This window comes from Pteronotus mesoamericanus, unplaced genomic scaffold (assembly GCF_021234165.1).
Source record: "Pteronotus mesoamericanus isolate MK-2021 breed Mesoamerican mustached bat unplaced genomic scaffold, CSHL_Meso_final contig_221, whole genome shotgun sequence".
Lineage (NCBI taxonomy): Eukaryota > Metazoa > Chordata > Mammalia > Chiroptera > Mormoopidae > Pteronotus > Pteronotus mesoamericanus.
This window is the reverse complement of record NW_026555092.1, coordinates 9250297-9268866: the sequence shown is the minus strand read 5'-3', so window position 1 is coordinate 9268866 and position 18570 is coordinate 9250297. Positions and strand designations below refer to the sequence as shown.

The 18570-nt window shown below is 50.0% G+C and overlaps 1 protein-coding gene across 4 annotated transcripts; it reads right to left on the bottom strand.

Annotated features, from left to right (window-relative positions):
• Positions 1 to 3466: 3466 nt before the first annotated feature.
• On the bottom strand, positions 3467 to 18169 carry TXLNA (taxilin alpha). Of its 4 annotated transcripts, none has more exons than XM_054571893.1 (11): positions 18039 to 18169; positions 17286 to 17495; positions 16370 to 16708; positions 14895 to 14986; positions 11819 to 11989; positions 10151 to 10345; positions 8000 to 8119; positions 7648 to 7722; positions 7004 to 7096; positions 6589 to 6684; positions 3467 to 5839 (listed from the first exon to the last, which is right to left on the bottom strand). In XM_054571893.1, the coding sequence occupies exons 2-11, from the start codon at positions 17461 to 17463 to the stop codon at positions 5513 to 5515; spliced, it is 1686 nt and encodes a 561-aa protein (XP_054427868.1). In that variant the 5' UTR covers positions 17464 to 17495; positions 18039 to 18169; the 3' UTR covers positions 3467 to 5512. The 4 variants fall into 4 exon arrangements, with proteins under 4 accessions (XP_054427868.1, XP_054427869.1, XP_054427871.1 ...); XM_054571894.1 differs by having other exon boundaries at positions 18079 to 18169; XM_054571896.1 differs by having other exon boundaries at positions 18124 to 18163.
• Between the last annotated feature and the right edge of the window lie 401 nt (positions 18170 to 18570).

Genomic DNA, 18570 nt, shown 5'->3' with positions numbered 1-18570 from the left:
CGAGGTGACTTCGATGGCTGTGTGATGGCAATCTCAAAACCCTTTCACTTTTCCCATCAGTTTTGGAGAAAAACTACAGTCTCACAAAATGGTGGTGGCTTTGTCAGAAAGAAGAATGGAAAGAAGGAGCAGAGAGAGAAAAAGATTAAAAGCACGTAAGTACAGAATTAGCAGCGGCAGCAGCAGGAAGAAACTTCAAGACAATCATCTATCAAGTGAGTCCAGGTCTCCTGTTAAGCACTTTATGGTCATTTAACTCTCATAACAACCCTGACAGAAGATACTGTCATCGCCTCGTTTTACCGAAAGTCAACAATAGTCTTTTAGGGCAGTACAACTCCTTCCACAACACCCAAGGCAACTTCTCGCTGGTAAGTGTTGGGGGCTGAACTCGGTCACTGATGAAGTGAAGGGACCAGACCTGGCCCCCTGCCCACCCCCAGGCCTAGGACACCCATGTGGGGAGCCTCAGGTGAGTGGAAACCTGTGTGATTACCAGGTGCTTGACTGCAACCCGCACCCCCCCCCCCAGTCCCCCCCTGGGGAAACCTGAGCAGGCGACGAAGGCTGACCCTGTGCTGCTGGTGCAGCCCTAGGTGGGAGGAGGGGGGCAGATCAATGGGGCAGCTATTTAAAGACCTGGCCTAGGCTTCCAGCTCAGGTCCTCAGGGAAGCATCTGCTGCAACAGGAGACAGGCATTTTCTCAGCCAGGCTGCCCTGCTGTCTCAAATAACTGCCTCAGGGCAAAGCGCACAGCTGCCCCTCCCGTTGGGCGGGGGTGCTTCCCTGGGCCTGGGCCTGGCGCTGAGTTAGGGAGGGATAGACACTGCTTCTGCCGGCTCCAGGCAAGCAGGACTCTTTTCCTGGTGATTTCAGCGCCCTAACTGTTCCGGAAGGAGGGACGTTAACTAAGGACTTTTTCAATAAGCAGGGACCTGAGGGAGGGGTCTGCGTAGGCAGAAAGGACAGACAGCTCAAGTCCCTCTCCTCCCCCTACCAGAGCTACTAGTGGCACCAGGGCTCCTCTAGGAAAGTGGTAGAGGATCCAGGAGCACCTCTGAGGTTAAAGATAGTCTCAGAGCTTCTTTGCTTGGAGCTCCAAGCCTTGTGGAGGCCTCCTCTGACCTCCTCCAATGGCTCTTTGGAAACAATGTGGCCAGCACAGAAAAATACCAATTGTTCAGGATCCTGACTAGAAGAGGCAGAGGTTCTGTGGAGACTCACAGCCAAGTGTGGACACATCTGCCTGTGGAGGCCTGGAGGGAAGGACACTTTTCTCTGTCATTTGTTGGCCATTCACATATGGTCCTTTGTGCCAGACCAGCCCAGGCCCCAGAAAGAACAGGGTGCTGAGTGAGGAGTCCAGGATGTCTCCCATACAGGAGCCTCAACTTTCACACCTAGGCTTGGAGTGGGTGAACAGGAGTGTGTGAGAAACCAATTCATTTAAAAAAAAATTGATTAGAGAAAGAGATAGAAATAGATTTGTTGTTCCACTTATTTATGCATTCATTGTTTGCGCCTTCTGTGTGCCCTGACCAGGGATCCAGACAACGCTATAACCAACTGAGATACCTGACTGGGGCAAGAAACTGGTTTATTCTTAAGAACTGCATGCAGAATGTGGTCTTGCCAAGGAGTGCACAAAATCAACAGAACCTGGAGGTTCCCAGTGGGCCAGTGCCAAAAGATGCTGCCACGCAGACAGCTCCAGATAAAAGTGATGTCCACTCATGTTAATTTGGACTTCACTTGGTGTATGCCTAGATTTCTGATGTCTTTGATTTTTGCCTTCCTCGGAGACCTTCCTGTCTCCTACCTAAACACCTTCAATGGGGCCCCCTGCCCTCTGGATCTAGCCCAGATTTCTTCACCTGGCACTTAGGCTCTTGGTGAATTATTTGGGCCCTGCCTCACCTCCACCACCCGCCAGTGCACCTACATTACTGGGTGGACCAGTTACTAAAGGGAGTTGTTCAACTTCCACCTGCCCTGTGGGCTATAAGCCCTTCCAGGTACCCACCTGTAGTCCGTTGCTGAAAGGGACAGGGCCTCCCTCCTCTTTACTCCCCTAGCACCACTATCCTTTCTATGTCTCAAAGTTCCTTTTCCCCTCACCAGCCTGTGAACCCTCAGAAGGCAGGGACAATTTTTGAATGAGTGAAAATCACCTCTGGTGCTCCTGTATATATATGAGCATCATGCCAACTTTGCCAAGGGCTCCACTCAGGCAGCTCCAGTGAACCCTGAGCTGGAGGGAAGGAGGGCACTTTGGAAGATGCAGGTATCAGGGAACAGCCAGAGACTTGGCAGCAGATCTGGACAAATCAATGATGCCTGGATGGATCCAGGAGCACCAAAGGACAAGTCAGGAGAGAAACAGTAAGGCAACAGACTTTTTATTTAATGTGGTTTAAAATACATCAAAATCAAATCCCTGGCTGTTGTGAATACCAAAATGACACCAACGGAAAAAAAAAAAAAAAGAAAAAAAAAAAAAGAAAAGAAAAAAAACCCCCAAAGCTGTCAGCACAGCTTCAAATAAATCTGGGAGGTAAGGTAAGGTTGGGCCCAAAGGGAAGCAGTTATAGGGACAGATGGCAGCACCCCTCCCCCAGGCAGGTGCCTGGCTGTCCCTGGGGTGACCCTCTGTACTGTGCACGGTGGAAGGGCTGGAGCAGCAGCTGGAGAATCAGCTCAGCAGGCCCCAGCCCTCCCCCAGATACCAGGGCAGCTCCACTGGCCTCTTGGTTAGCCCTCAACAAGGCCACCATGATGGGTGGAGGAGGGAAAATAACCATCTTTACAGACGTAACATTCTCTTACAGAAAAGTGCCTGAGCTCAGCCCATGGTCCAAAAACCTCATGGAAAAACAAATTAAAAAAAAAAAAAAAAGTGCTGCAACACCTCTCACAATCTGGCGCACATGAGGCTCTCAGCCGGGCATGGTGCTGAACACAAATTACTCTCAGCAGCGCCAAGGGCTCTGGGCTGTGAGTCTCACCTGCAGTGGTCCCCTGGAGGAAAAGCTAGCAGTCTAAGAAACCAGCACAGCTCTTGGTCCTAGAACTGAGGTCATGTGCATGGGACCTGCCCCAGTGAGGAAGGCACGGGCCTTCAGATAGGCTTCCTCCCCTGCACCTGGCCCAGGATCCTGGCGGCTGTGCATAGCACCCAGGCACCTGGGCTGACTTTGGAAAGCAGAGCAAGCAGAGCAGCTGTAGTGATTAAGATTTGGTCAATGGCGTTAGAGCAATGGGATTCCCACCTATAGCCGGGCCTGGATGCCCAGAGCTGAGAGCAAAGGTTCTATCTACCCTGCTCAGGGCCTATTATTTCTGACCAACTGGGGCCACGTTGCTCCCTGTAACTCCACAAAGCTCGACTTGGTTTCAGAGGCCTGCTGAGTTCCCACCCCACCACCCTGGGCTCCAACAGCCCCCTCCCCCCTAACCCCATGGGCTTTAAGAGGTAGCTGAAATAGGCAGGCAATCATGTGGGCCACTGCAGGCCTACCTGATCTTTAAAGGGGGCGGGCAGGAGCTTCTGCCTCTTCCCTGTGTTCCACAGTCCAGCAAACCCTGTATGGGGCTGCAGCTCTTGTGTATCTCCACCCGGCACAGGGCCTGGGGGAGGGAACCTTCCTGGAACAGGAAGAGGCATATTCAGGGACCATTCTAGACACAGGCATCTCAGAGGGGAGAAGACCTTAGGAAACACTTCTCTCTCCACAGGAGAGCAGTATCTTAGCCAGGGATGGTAAACAGCTCTCAGCACTTATACTGGCTGCTGAGTGAACCTTGAGAAATGAGGAAATACCAGGAATGAGCAGGAAATACTCCAAAGCAGATTAGTGGTACCTACTATGGGGGCAGAGAAGAAATAGTGTACCTTGCATTTGCCATCTCTGGTCTAAGTCAGAACATGGTTTAGGAGTACTTAACACTTTTCATGAACCTATTTTATGAGAGATTTAAGGGCTGAAAGAGTGGACTGGTTGTGGAAGATGAAAAAGGACCTGTAGGAAAATGGAGCTGGGGTGCAGTACGCCAAGCCCAGCAGAGCCCTGTTTTCTGATCCAAGACTATGCTGTTCCAGAAAACTGCTCTGTTCAGACTGGCTAACACCCTAGGCAACTTTGCGATCAGCAAACTTTCAGAATATAGAGTAACATGTAAGGGGTGGAGGGTGTGGGGTATATGATGGAGACTGACACAAATATCTGCAGCCATTTTGTGGATTTCTCGGGTTCAGTCAATTGTTGAGTCTCATTCTTATCCATCAGTTGTGAGATGAGAGCTGAGGCTCCCATACAGGAAGAGGGCTGTCAAGGACATACCTCAGCTTATTCCTTGGACAATGGACCCAGAGCAAATCTCAAGGACTGCATATTGGGGGTAGGGCAGGAAGCAGAAAAGACTCATAGAGCCACTGGGAACAGCTGGTCCCATGGGGCTCAGCAACTGCTGCATGGAAACCGCAGTGATGGGAATTGGCGGTGGCCTTCCAGGACTGAAACCCATAAGTAAGCTCATGGTAAGACCATCAGAAGTCCTTTCCTTTCTCTTGCTACAGTTTGATTTCATCAAACAGGAAACCTAAGCACCAACATGACAGAGGTGCCATGTGGGATGGGGCGGGTGGTGCGGCCCCAGAGGCCAGGAACCCAGGCACCACTGATAGAGCACCCCTCCCTCACACAATCCTCAACACACTGTCACGTGCAACAGAAGCGAAAACCAAAAACTTTCAGAAGGAATCCTTTGGGTGATCTCTTGTCAATCGTTTGTGCAGGCTAGAGAGGCACCTGTGAATGATAAGGCTACTGAGAAGCATCATTGGCCTGGTCCTGACACTAACAGAGGGCAGAGGTGGTGCCCAGGGGGCTCCCTACCAGCGCATCACCCCACAGAGAAACGTTCTCCAGGTCCCTGTCCTAGGCAGGACGTGGTCTGATCACCATCTCTGAGTGTCCCACCAAGGCTCTGCCTGGAGACCCCTCTCTAGGTTAAGAACAGCAAAGGAGCTTCCAGGGGAGCTGGGAGGGCCAGAGCTGCCCAAGGCCTGCTAACAAGAGAAACACGGTCAAGGCCTGGGCGTGTCACTTGTTATGATCCCTGAAAGGCAGGGAGGGAGGGGTCTGAGCCTCATATCAGGCAGGGAAATGTTCAAGTCACTTGTCCTGCCAGGTCACTGTGAAGGCGGCTACAGATGACAGCTCCTCTTTAAGTCTCTTCAGCTCACAGAAGAGCCACTGACTTCATCTGTACACACCCCACCTCCGACGCAAGCCTATTTTACTCTTAAGAGATATAAATGTATGAGGCCTTGCACATGTCCTACATACGTAAAACTGACCCACAAAATCCAAACTGCAAAGTGTCAGATGCTAGCGAGGTCAGAGCACCCTGGGCCTCAGCACTGAACTGCTTAGCAGTGGGAGCCTTGCCCGGGACAGGCCCGGCTGGGTTGCTGACTCCCTTCCCAGCATGCCCCCAGGGCCAGGCTCCCTAGGCGGTGGCGGAGGTGGGCTCCTGGGGCCCTGTTTGGCCAGATGCTTCTGTGCTTGGTGCTCCAGGGCAGCAAGGGGCTTCTGTGGCTCCTGGGGAGCTAGGTGCCTGGGCCCCGGACCCCTCACCACCCTGCTCCTTGGAGGCAGTGGCAGCCTCTGGCCTTTGTTCAGGGCTGCTGTCAGTGAGGGGGCCCTGGCCGCCAGCACTCAGGTCCTGTACCCTCTTGTTCAGGTCATTGCGCTCTGTCTGCAGTGCCCGGCACAGCTTCTCCAGCCGCTGGATTTTCACCTGCAGGCCCTCCAGCTCTTTGTCCCGGAGTGTTTTCTAGGGAGAAAAAGGGGGCCCTTCAGTGTCCTGCCATCAACCCTCCACCTGACACTGCCACTTGGTAGAAAATGTTCACACTTTAACAACGTTGGGAGCAGGCAGGAGTTCAAAGCTGGCTCCTTTCAAGTAAACAGCCCTGGTTTATGCTAAGATCTGGCTGCCAGTTGAGGACAATGTGGTTTAGCATAACCACATTCACTTTCCAAGAAAAGAGAGGGGCATGGTGTGGAAATGGCATGGCTTATAGACTACATATTCCTCCATTTATCCACCAGATGATCTTGCCAAAGCATTTGGCTTTTGAGCCTATCTCCTTATCTGTTCAACTTGTCTACTAACACCAACCTCAGAGATCTTGAGGGAAGGTTCAATGAAAGGGCTTACCGAAGATGTTCAGCAGGCCTGGCTGCAGTAGCTGCTTTAGCACTGAGTTATTTCCCTCTCCATCTTCAGCCACAAAACCAAACAATCAGGGCCACTGCATACAAACTACATGCATCACTGGCACCCCTTGTTTTTCCTGCTCTTTTTTTCCTTCCTTCCATTTTTTCTTTGCTTCCACCATAGGCCTATGACTGGGCTCCCCACTTCCCCTGGGGAGAGAGCTGGCTGTGCCTTGGACCTGGCCAAATGCACCCAGCTCCACCTCATGCTAGGTGCATCACTCACTGCTAGAGCTACAGAAAATAGCCCAATGCTTGGTAACTGCACACCCCACCCCCGCCTGCAGAGTGCACTCAGCCCACCTCTTCCGCCATCTCCAGTAGGGCCTTGTTGCTGCTCTCCCATCGGGACCGGTACATGGTGGTTTCTTTCTCCAGCTTCTTGATCTTCTTAGTCATCTGGGTTATGTGACAGGCAGGAAATGGTCAGGCTATCGCAGGACACAATCAGTGCCTTTTGTGCCTCCTTAAGAGCTCTCAAGTTAAACACCAACCGCCAATAACAGGAAATGACAGGACAGCCCCTTCTCTGGGAAAGCCTGGAAGGTGCACCTAACACTGGCACTTCCTTGACAGGGAGGAAAGGCTGTGATCCCTCCTTACAGCCCCACCCTTGGTCTCAATCACACTGTCACTGTAAATAGCTCCCAGTGAGGCACCCATTCTGAATGAAGCTGCCTGTGCCCCTGCAGCCACACCCAGACTGGACCAGTGTTACCTTTTCCATCTCCTGTTTGAATGTCGTGAACACCTCACTGCTTTTGGAAAGAGTGTTCTGGAACTCCTCAAACTTCTCCGTGTACAGGGCAAGCTGGGTAAGAAAGAAGCCCACAGGTAAGACCACACTTCCCTCGTGGGCACTTCTCATCAACAGACTCAGGCCCATCCTTAGCCCTCTGACCCAACAATTCTTAGATACCATTTTTTTTTTTTATGTAAGCCTAGAAAGGAGGATTTGGGGTGACATATTTTGCCTTTGTTTTCTTTCTTTCCTTTTTAGAAAGTTTTTATTCACTTTCCAAGAAAAGAGAGGGGCATGGTGTGGAAAGATATGCCAACCTATGTTTGTTTTCAAATGTTTTTTCTGGAATTAAGTATAATGTATAGAATTAAATATCATCATCTGTCTCCACCTCTTCAAAAGTAGCACAACACTTTCCACTAGGAATGAAGTCCTTCAAGCTCACATAGCCACCTGATCACCACCACACAGGTGTTGGGTGGGTCCAGGGGGAACAAAGACTCAGCAAGGTCACAGAGCAGTCAAAGCAGTCCTAGAATGAGGGTCCCATTTTGCTCCCCCAGGATGGGGCCCGGTGAGGGGGTACTGGAAACAAAGGGTCAGGATACACACTGTCTCACCTGCTGCTTCAGGTGGGTCTCCTGCTGCTTCATCAGCTCACACATCCTCTGGGACTCCACTGCCTCTTTGAGGAGCTATTTTCAAGACAGGACACCAGACCCTGTCAGAAGCCCCAAGGGAGTGGGAGTGTGGGAGTGTGTGGGTGTGGGTGGGGGTGCGTGTGTGTGTGTGTTTGTATTTTGCCATATACATCAGAACCCACTGAGGCTTTCTGCTCTCTGACTGGTGTCTGTGGAAGCAGTGCCCTGGTCTCGCCAGGGAGCAACCTCTCCCATACACACTTGACTATGAGCTAAGTTAGAAATGACCCATCTCTTCCAAGACCCCCCACCCCCAGGGCTTGAGCCTCACAAAATCCTTCTCCCGCTGGTGCCTTTCCTCTGCCTCCTTCAGCATCTCCTGGGCGTGCTGGAGCTTGGTGTCCACCAGCTGCTGCTGTAGGTCCTTGTGTTTGAAGACTTTGTCGATATGCTGCAGGAAAGCATGGTGGGAGGGTTCACCTGTCAGGAGCTCCCTTTCTCAGGGAAGCCCAGTGGCTATAGACACCCTGCCTAGCCTTCCATCTCAATCTGATGTGCTGGACTCCCATATGCACCACAGGATGTGGGCCCCAAGTCCCTGGAAAGTCTATTTCCCAACCTCACCTTATTTCTCTTCCACTGAGTCAGTCCTGGGTGAGAACAGAGGTTTATGGATGAAATCAGCTACCAGGAAGCCAAGTAAAAAATACTGAAATCACCAGTCCCAAGAGAGATCAATCCATTGGGCTGACAACCCTCACTTTTGTAGCCTGACTCCCTTGTAAGTGGGGCTAAAAGGGCCAAAATGACACCTCTGTTAACGCAACAGCTTAGCCCTAACAGCAGAGCTCTACTCTACCTATGGGTGAAGATCTGCTGTCCCAAGGACTGGCTGTCCTAACTGCGGTAGGAGCCCTGGGAACTGGGACAGGGCGAGAGAACAGAGATAGAGCAAAGGTGATGGACTCAAGTGCTACCTCAGAGGTAAAAGCAACTGCAAAATGGGATGTAAGGCATTGTTATGCTTTTTTTAATCTGAAAGGGAAGGTGGCTTGGGATGTGTCCCGTTAGGGACATGATGAATTTCAGTTGCCTGTGATCTGAAGTCCAGAGGCTCAGAGGGGGCAGGACGGCAAGGCCTGATTCTGACTGGGGGTGGGGTGTAAATGAGCAGCACAGGGCCGGGGGCTCCATACCTCTACCTCCACAGACAGTGCCAAAAGTCTTACTTTTTGCCTTGGGTGAAGCAGGGTGGCGGGGGGCGGGGCATGAGAGGAAGGGAGCCCACAGATTCCTGAAGTAGGTGCTTCACTCTATGGTGGCTCAGGAAGCCTCCAGGTCTCTGAGTGTTAAGGGACAAGAACCAAACTAACTCCTCTCAAACCGATTTTATCACAAGTAGCCTTGTGCAAGGCAAGGTGATTCAGGGGACGCCCGTCTAGGCCCTGCCCACAGTGACTGCCACACTGGACTGTGAGCCCAAGAGGGCAGGGTCTTGCCTATCCCAGCCACCCCCTAGCTATCACCACAGCCCCAGGGCCTAGGAACTGGCCTGGTCTGCAGCTGTAAGGTAGCTGCTAGTCTCCCTTTTCATGACAAGGAAACAGGAGCCCAGAACAGCCAAGTGACTGGCATGTGGAGACCCAAAGAATGCAATTCAAGTGCCTTGGGAAGCGGCCAACATCAGCCAAGGCAGTGACAGCCTGCCCTTTCTGGGGGCAGGGGCAGCAGAGCAGCAAGGAATTGGAGGATGTAGCCTTTGGAGCTGGTCACTGACCACATGTCCAGCTCCTCCCCTGTGATTTCAAATTCTAAAAAATTCTGAAAACTGAAATTGTCAAAAGTTGGCAGATGAACCTGACTTGAACCTCTGTGTGGCTAATTACGATCTAGGTGCGTAAACTCTGAAATTGCATAAATATTAGTGTGTCTGATTTGGGGGTGCTGCCACAAGCAAGGCCAGGCTGGGGCTGTGCTATGTAATACACAGTATGTGAACCTATCTCCATTCTAACACTTGAACAGTTTTAATTCCACAAGATGCCTGGCCCTGGTATTTAGAACAGATACTATGAACCTGTGGTCATGTGGCTGTAGTCCATTCTCAATTCCTTATCTACCTCAGAATGTACATCATTGGTCCCCTCTCAAGGAAGGAGGAGGAAGAATGGGAGAATGGAAGGAAACCTGGAAAGTGCTGTCGCTGGTGTGGTTCAGTGGACTGGGCACCAGCCTGCGAACTGAAAGGTCTCCAGTTCAATTCCCAGTCAGGGCACGTGCCTAAGTTGTGAGCCAGAGGCAACCAATCAATGTATCTCTCATACACTGATGTTTTTGTTCCTCTCATTCTCCCTCCCTTCCCCGCTCTAAGTAAAAATCTTAAAAGAATAAAATAAAATAAAATAAAGTGCTGTCCTGGCGCCTGCCACACACCCAGAACCTCCTACTTCCCTGGCTATGGTGGCTGTCTGCACCACCTCACCTCCTCTCGCAGCTCATACTGCTCAATCAGCTTCTTGAGCCTCTCAGCCAGCTCCATGTTCTCCTGACGCAGCTTGGAATTACGCTCGTTGTGCTGTTCCATCTGTAGCTGAATGTCATTCAGCGTCACCTGGAAGTGCGAGGTCACCTCCTTGCGTTTCTCCTCCTCCTCCCGGGCCCGCTGCACGCCTTCTTCCTGAGAAGAGAAGTCAGCCCTTATTCCATCATCTATTGTTCCCCAGCCAGCCTTCCAAGGCTCCCCCACCTAGCCCAGGATGATCCCTATCAATAGCCCTCCCTGCTCTCAGAAGTGAGGAGTGACCAGGCTCCAAGATGTCAAGCAATGGGACTCCTAATGGACCCTTCTGTATCTCAGGTGACATCAAGTGAGAGAGTCTCTCCTGGGAAAATGCAGGCAGACATGTAAGTGCCATTCTAAAGAACTTTGGATCTCCTAAAGCCTGTTCTTCCAGACCTGTTAAGTAGTCTCATTATAATGTGCTTTCATCTTTGATCCCCTCCACCCCCAACCAAGTAATTAAGATTCAGTAATACCCAGGGTTGGCAAGGTTGTGCAGAATAGGCACTCAGACACGGTTAATGGGAGTTTTTTTTTGTTGGGAGGGAGGGGGGGGGGGGGTTTTTTGGGGGGGGGGCCCTTTTTCTTTTTCAAGGCAATCTGGCAAAATCTATTAAAATTTAAAATTTGCATACTCTTTGACCCAGACATTTCACTGCTGAGGTTTATCATACAGATAAATTCTATGTAATTAACCAGGCATATATATAACAAGAATTTTCACTGTAGCTCTCCTTATGGAATAGGGGAATATTAAAAACACTTATAAAATACAATATGTCCATACAACAACATTGTTAAAAAGACTGAGATAGCCCTATATAAACTGACAGGGAAAGATAAGGCATTGTGTCAAGTGAGGATATGGCATATATGAGACAACACATGTATAATACTTACATTTTAAAAATTGTATGTAAGATTTTATATGTCGACCGGAACGTTAAAAGGTTGTACTTAAACTTACGTATTAGTAGGTTTACTTCCCAGTGGCTTCTGCTGGGCACTGGGGTTCAGGATGGTGGGTGACTATTTCCTTTAACTTATTATGCTTTTGTCACCTTTGAATCCTTTGTATCAAATTTATATTAAAATTGTAATATTTTAAAAGGCAAACTAAAAACAAGCAAAACAAGTTGAAAAATACGATATATTTACTGATCCAAATTGTATGAAGAGTATATAAACGATATACGTACAAAAATGACCTGGACGTCAGAGCAGTGACCAGGCTTTAACCAGAGTGACCCTGATCTAGGAGAGGCAGGACAGGATAAAGGCCCCACATTCCTGCGTGACCAACTTTGGGAGAAGGGCTGCAGGTTGGCGCTGGACCCCAGCTTACCTGGGGACTGTGATGGAACTAAGAACTCCCGGAGGCCTGCACTTGGGGTTCTCTTTGCTCCTTAGCCTTTATCTTACCTAATACAAGTACATGCCAAATGGTCACAGGTAGTTCTTGCTAAAGCAGGGCATTACCGGGGAAATCTATTTCTATTCTGAAAGCCTGTGCTAGTTTTTAAGGGAAAGCCACCAAAGGTAAGTGGAAGTCAAGGTAATCAGTTGCCTCAGGGGGCACAGCCAGTCTACCTTGAGGGAACGGTTGTGGCGCTGCAGCTCCCGGCACAGGCTCTCGAGCTTGCTGCGGGCCAGGATGGCCTTGCTATGCTCACCGCGCAGGTGGTCCTTCTCCTGCACCAGCTGGCTCTGCTTCTTTTGCAAGAGCTTCATCTGCTTCTGGGAGTTCCGGTGCTCCTCCAGCTGGGGACAGGAGGGCAGGTTAAGTGCCCTGTGAGGTTCTGCCCATGCGGATCCAGCGTCTCCTGAGTTGACCTGGCCCTTTCCCCTGACTCCAGCTATAATAGTTCAGGCCGGACACTGCAGGTGCTCCATTTGCTCCTCACAATAACCCAGTGGCCCCTTACCTCAAGGATACACAAATGGACACTCAGACAAGACAAGCAGAGGTATGTAGCCAGCAGATCCCAGTTTCTCTCCCTGCTCTGACCCCAGAGACAAAGCTCGCAAAACTCTCAGACCATTACATTCCCCCAACTCTGTGGACACTCAGGCCCTCAGATGAGACCACCTGCTACCCCTCTTTGTACTCATCAACAGACCCCATCACTCCCTCCTCCAAGACTTTTAGCACCGGTGCACCATTTCTTTCTCCAACATGACTCCTCTTATCATCTTGGCATTTTCATTCATTATCGATAGACAGTCTTTCTGACTGACTCCCTGGCCTCATAGTCCTTAACCTCCCCTCGGACCTTATCCTCTCCTAGCTTAGCTCCAACTCCCATGAGCCTACTCATGCTGTATGTAGACAAAACATGACTCAAGTATGTAATTAAAATTTTCTAGTGGCCACATTAAAAAAGAAAAAAATAAAAGGTGAAATTAACTTTTTTATCTGAATATTATAATTTCAACCTGGCATCAATGTAAAAAAATTTGAGATATTTTACAGTCTTCCTTTCCCTTAGGTCTGTTAAATCCAATGGGTATCTTATACTTAAAGCGAACCCAGATTCAGATGAGCCAGATTTCAATCAGCCACTCTGTCATCACCTGGAACTGCACTCACCTCCAGGATCTCTCCCCAGGCCAGCAGCACCACCTATCTTCCTAGCTCATCTCCTCTAAGCAATATCTGTGGCCCCAGAAGATCTACTACCCTACTGGACCTTTAATCTACTGACCCAACCATCCTTTTACTTTCATTTATTTTTTTAAAAAGATTTTTATTTATTTATTTTTGAGAGAGGGGAGGGAGAAAGGCAGGGAGAGAAGCATCGATGGGTTGCTTCTCACCAACCCTGACTGGGAACCTGGTCCACAACCCAGGCATGTGCCCTGACTGGAAATCGAACTGGTGACCTTTCGCTCTGTGGGACGATGCCCAACCCACTGAGCCACGCTGGTCAGGGCTTTTCACTTTCCTTTAAAGAATCACTTACCTTCTCACCCAGCTTAGATTCCTTAAGCCCTCAACGTTTTTGTCCCTCTTTTCCAGAAAAATCCCAATCCTAGTATATCAACTTCCTGCTTACCCTACACTGGTCCTGAAGCAGCCCTTGCTTAAAGAATCTCACTTTAGCCCTGGCTGGCGTGGCTCAGTGGATTGAGTGCCAGACTGCAAAGCAAAGGGTCGCTGGTTTGATTCCCAGTCAGGGCATATGCCTAGGTTGTGGGTCAGGTCTCCAGGAGGGGGCGCTCAAGAGGCAACCACACATTGATGTTTCCCTCTCTCCCTCCCTCCCTTCCCCTATCTCTAAAAATAAATAAAATCTTAAAAAAAAAAAAAACAGACAAAAAAAATCTCATTTTAAAATTCACGACCACCACCGCCCCCTGGTTTGCCTAGCAGCTCTACTATAACTCTCATATTATTCATATTAATATAGACAACTATTTCATCCTTCTCTTCAAATCTCCCCTGCCCCAGATAAAATTATCATTTCCATTTCCCTGAGGGCACAGAAGTAACCAGAGGAGCAGGGGCACAAGCTTCATACCTGCCAGTCCACCTACCCTTGTCCTCTTGTCACGAGGACCTGGCCCTGCTTTTCACCATGGCAAACCCCTCTCCTGGTGTAACAGACCCCATCTCTTCTCATCTACTCAAGAACATCATTCTAGCAACTCACTCTCTCCTCTTCTGCCACCATCTATCTCTCCATGGCTGGATCATTCTGAAAGGGTAATATCTTTTTACATCCTTTGCTTTATTTGATCATTATAATAACCCCATTAGGCAAGTATGATTTCCCCCATTTTATAGATGAGAAAAGTTCCCTACAGGAGAATTCCAGGTAATACATGTGAATAGAATGAAAAAAATTAAAATTAAGTAATTAGGCAATAACCTTCAGTGGATGAATCTGTTAATTCAAATTCTGACGGGGGAACCTTACAAAGGAGGGACCAGCTTGGTGCCATCTGAACCCACTGAACAATCTTTCATCTCTTAACAATGGGATGATCACACTTTGTTTCTCCAGTGATCCATCCACAAAGAATTCAACATCCACAAGCTGAATTGGATCAAACTTCTAGAGCTGAACTAAGGAGGTAAAGGAATAAGTTAAATGCCACCACAAAGCGAAAAAGTGGAGTTCTCTACAGGACAACTGACCTGCCATAAGTCAATGTTACGGGAAAAAGAGCAGGGCATAGGGATGAAAACTGCCTTGGAGTAAAGTGGGAAAAAAATGTCGTAACAACCTAATGTAAAAAATGGACCTCCTTTGGACCCTGGTTCGATCAAACTTGACATTTTTAAACAACTGGGGAAATAGAACTAGGGACTGGGTGTTAAGAAAATGTTATGTGACTAATTTCATTAAGTGTGATGATGGCAACAGGCATTTCCACATTTGGGGGAGATGCATATTGAAGAACACAGGGGAGAGGTGACATAGCACATTTGGGACTCAGGCAAGGAGCTAGGTCTCTACCACTGGAATGTGAAATTTCTCCTCTTAGCATCAGCCTGGAAGAGGCTGGCTGGGACCTGACCCTTAAGTTAGATAAGGAAAAGGCTTAGAGAGGTTGAACAGGAATTAAGCCACCTATCTGTCCTTGTACCCTCAACCCCATGCTGGGTGGTGTGCTGACTTCCCAAGGCACAGATGGTGCAAGGAGAAGGGGGAGAACTGACCAGTTCAGCATACTTCTTGCACAGAGCTGCCAGCTTCTCCTCTGGGGTACTCAGCGTGTTCAATGTCTGCATCAGTAACGTAATCTCCTTTCCTGCAAAGTACAGGGAACAAAGGCATGCACTCACTTCTCTGGGAGTCCCTTCCAGGCTTGGGCCCATACTCTTCTGCCTTGAGGCAGACCTTCCCATCATATTTTATATTTGTTGAACTGGCTGCCTTCCCTGCTAGTCTGTGTGCTCCATGAGGGCTGGGATCACCTCCATTCTATCACCGCAGCCCAGTGCTGCCCCTAGTGCCCATCACAGAGGACATGCTCAACAAATACTAAATGAATGACAATCTCTGTGGAATCTCCTTGCTGAGCACCAGAAATGGGAGAAAAATCCCCCAAAACTGCCTGCTCTACCAACAGGTTTAAGAACTGTCCCACCTGTGAATTCACTACTACTGCTCAATGCAAGGAAGGCCCTTCTGAAAGAGGAAGGATGCAAAAAGGAATAGGTCTCCTTTAGAACTATTTTATCAACAGAGGCAGCCAAACAGGGAACCTTCAATTGAATATACCTTCCAATATTTAATCCTAAAATTAAAAACAAACAAAAAAACTTTCTTTAAATTAGGATGACAGCTGGTGGGTGTGCAGGGACTAAGACATGGGTACAATACTACTAGGCTTTAATCTTTTAAGACACACTAGCCCCCTACCTCTACCCTCACCCAAATGACTTTACCCCACTGCCTCTTCCTGAGTCAGATTCTTCCCTGTCTCCCTGGAGGGCCACCATACATAGCACAGCACCAGGCTTCTGAAGTGGAGACTCTGGGAGGCTCAAAGAGATCAGTGTGGAGACTGCAAATCACTGGCACATAGGCCAAATCCAACCCACAGATAGGTTTTGCATGGCTCCTAGCATATCAGTTGCCAACTGTTAAAAATCTAGAAATTGCACATAACTGGCCAAAAAAAAAAAAAAAAAAAAAGAAGGAGGCAGCGGCGGCTGCTGTCTAGACTAAGCCTGTAGTTTGCATGCTATCAACTTGCTGGGACCAAGTGGCAGTCAACCCTTTGGATGACTCTTGGCTAGCTTCACTCATCTGAGTTTTCAACCCTGGTCTAATCCAATTCTCTCATTGTAGAGAAGTGACAACTAAGAACCAGGGAGGAGAAAGGCCTCGCCCAAGGTTGCACAGGCTAGAAATGGTGCTGTGCTGGCTGGCACAGGAGTTGGCCTGGCCTCCTGCTTTCCATTTTCTCAGACGGCAGGCTGGATTTTGGTTCTCATTTGCTCTTGTGCAGTAAACATCACATCTCTGTCCTACGGCCCCACGGCCCTGGCTATGATTGAACTAGTGGGATACATCGCTCTGGGAAGTAGGGTTTCCTCTTAATCCTAGCAGAGCAGGCTAGCCCAAGGGATGTCAGATCCAAACTCCCTCCCCTCACCAGCCTCATAAGAGGTGGCCTTCTGCTCACCCAGACCCTTGGCTTTCTTCTTCTCCTGTGGCCTTCGGTGGTCTCGGTCTCCCACCTCATCACTTGCTCGGATCTCATTTGTGCCTGGCTCTCCCTTGGAGGTCTCCTTCTCACCATTGACTACTGGAGTCTCTGGCTCAGGCTCCCCATTCCTTGTGGCATAGGTCCGGGACTTCTCTGCATCTTCGAGTTCAGCAGGCTCACCCTGTGCACCATCTTCACCTGGGCCACCCTGATTGTTGTCCACACAGTACGTACTTAGGATATCTTCCAACTGGCGGCTCAGCTCCTCAGAGACATCACGGAGGGCCCCAGACTGAGCAGTTTTGGCTTGTGCTCCTAGGGCAGGAGAGGATGAGGGGCAGAGTGTGAAATAAGATGGTTATTCCACTGGTAGGTAGGGATTTTTCAGGCCCAGACTTACTGGTTTGAGTTAAATGTTGCCTAACTGTTTAAAGCCTCAGTTTATTTACCTATTAAATGACATGACTATTCCTCGCTACCACTCAACTATGTTTGTTGTGAGTATAAAAGAAACCAAATAAGTAAAGCATTTAGCACATATGGATTGCATGTAGCAGGACCTCAATATCTAGTCAATACCCTTCTCCTCCCCAGGAAAATCATTTCTTGATATTAAAAAAGTTCCAGAAATGCCTCAAGTATAAAGAGTAGTTGCCCACTGTTGCATGAGGTGTTTCTAATCTGGACTTGCAGGTTAGGTGTCTCATTTGACTGCCGCCCGATTTAATCCTGTCATCCCCAGGACAAGGTGGGGATCTCACACTCAGCACTGCCATCCCCTCATTCCACATTTTTTCTTCCTGGGTAAAAAGGGCCCTCTAACTCCAGAGGCTAGACTGGCGCACCACAAACGCCTCCCCTGGCCCGCTGAAAAAGCAGAGCTGGCACACACCCTCGGTATTCCCTGGAGCCTGGCTGGTGGAACCTTCAGTTTCTGTCGCAGAGGCCGACTGGCTGGGCAGCCCCTGAGCTCCCTCTGGTCCTGCTTCCGCTTGCCCCGGGTTGCTTTTTGGGTTGGAAGTACTGCCTGATTGTTTGGCAGCCCCATTCTTTTTGTCTTGGTTCTTCATTGTGGTTTGCAATGCCAGGTGAGGAGCAGATCCTATAGAAACAAGCACTCTTGCTATTTTCCAGACTTCGAAATTCTCCTCAGCCTGGATAAGAAATCCCGATACCGGACGCACGAAGCTTCTTAAAACAAACGGGCCGGCCTTCTCCGGCGGGAACCAACGGTTCTCCCGGTCTCTTGCAGGTCAGGGGAGCCTGGTGTGCTATGTCAAGTTTTCGGGTAGCTGCTCCAGGAGCCGGGGAGGTAAGGCCTCCTTTTTCCTGAAGCCTCTTCCCGGCACAATGCGGTCCCCTCAAGATCCGCTGAGCGTGGGATTGGCTCACGGCCGGTGACTGACGTGGCGGAACGCTCGATTCCCGGTCCCTCCCCCGCCTCCCGGGTTCCACGTGGGCCCCCCCGCCCCGCCCGCACAACCCGCGCGCGCACCGCCACCTACGCTCCGCGCGCCCTCCCACCGCGCGCGCCGCCCGCCCTCCGGCGCATGCGCACAAGCCTCAGCCCTGCCCCCCGGCCTGAGCCCTCGCGCGGAATCTGCGTGATTCTCCCTCCTGGCCAAAAGTGCTCAGGTCTACAGACCCTCTGATAGCCTCGTCCCTCTAGGCTTCGCGGTACGGACCCCACAACCGACGTCCTGATGGCTTCGCCCGCTCTGGTCTCTCACCGGAAACCCTGGGTAACTGCTGCCGGCAGAGCCGCCTGCTCCCCGCAGCCAATCAATAGTCGGCGCCCGCGCGGGGCTTGCTGGGAAAGATGAAGCGAAGCGGCCTGAGGCGGGCCAGTTGGAAAGGAGGAGAGGGGAAAGGACTACATGTCCCGCCATGCACCAGGGATGAGTCCCAATTCCCAAAATGCAATAGAAAGGGCTTTAGTTCCAGGAGCTGGATACTCAGGAGGTCTGAATGGAGCGAATCATTCTGCACAAAGATTCATGTCAACCTCGTTTCTATCGTTCGGAAGCTATGCTTCAGCTCCGAAAGACTTACGCTTGGCTGTTCTTCCTTACACACTTCCACAAACCCTTCCCCTCTGCTGTGAACATATATGACCATCTGAGAATTGAGGGCGAGGGGCAGAATACTGGGCTGGGAAGCAGGAGACCTGTATTGCA

Excerpts from the sequence above, each read along its gene's own strand:
- TXLNA (XM_054571893.1), bottom strand. The coding sequence starts at position 17,463 with ATGAAGAACCAAGACAAAAAGAATGGGGCTGCCAAACAATCAGGCAGT. Across the intron at positions 16,709-17,285 it reads GGCTCCAGGGAATACCGAGG|GAGCACAAGCCAAAACTGCT; the intron begins GTGTGTGCCAGC and ends CTCCTGCCCTAG. Across the intron at positions 11,990-14,894 it reads GCAAGAAGTATGCTGAACTG|CTGGAGGAGCACCGGAACTC; the intron begins GTCAGTTCTCCC and ends TCCTGTCCCCAG.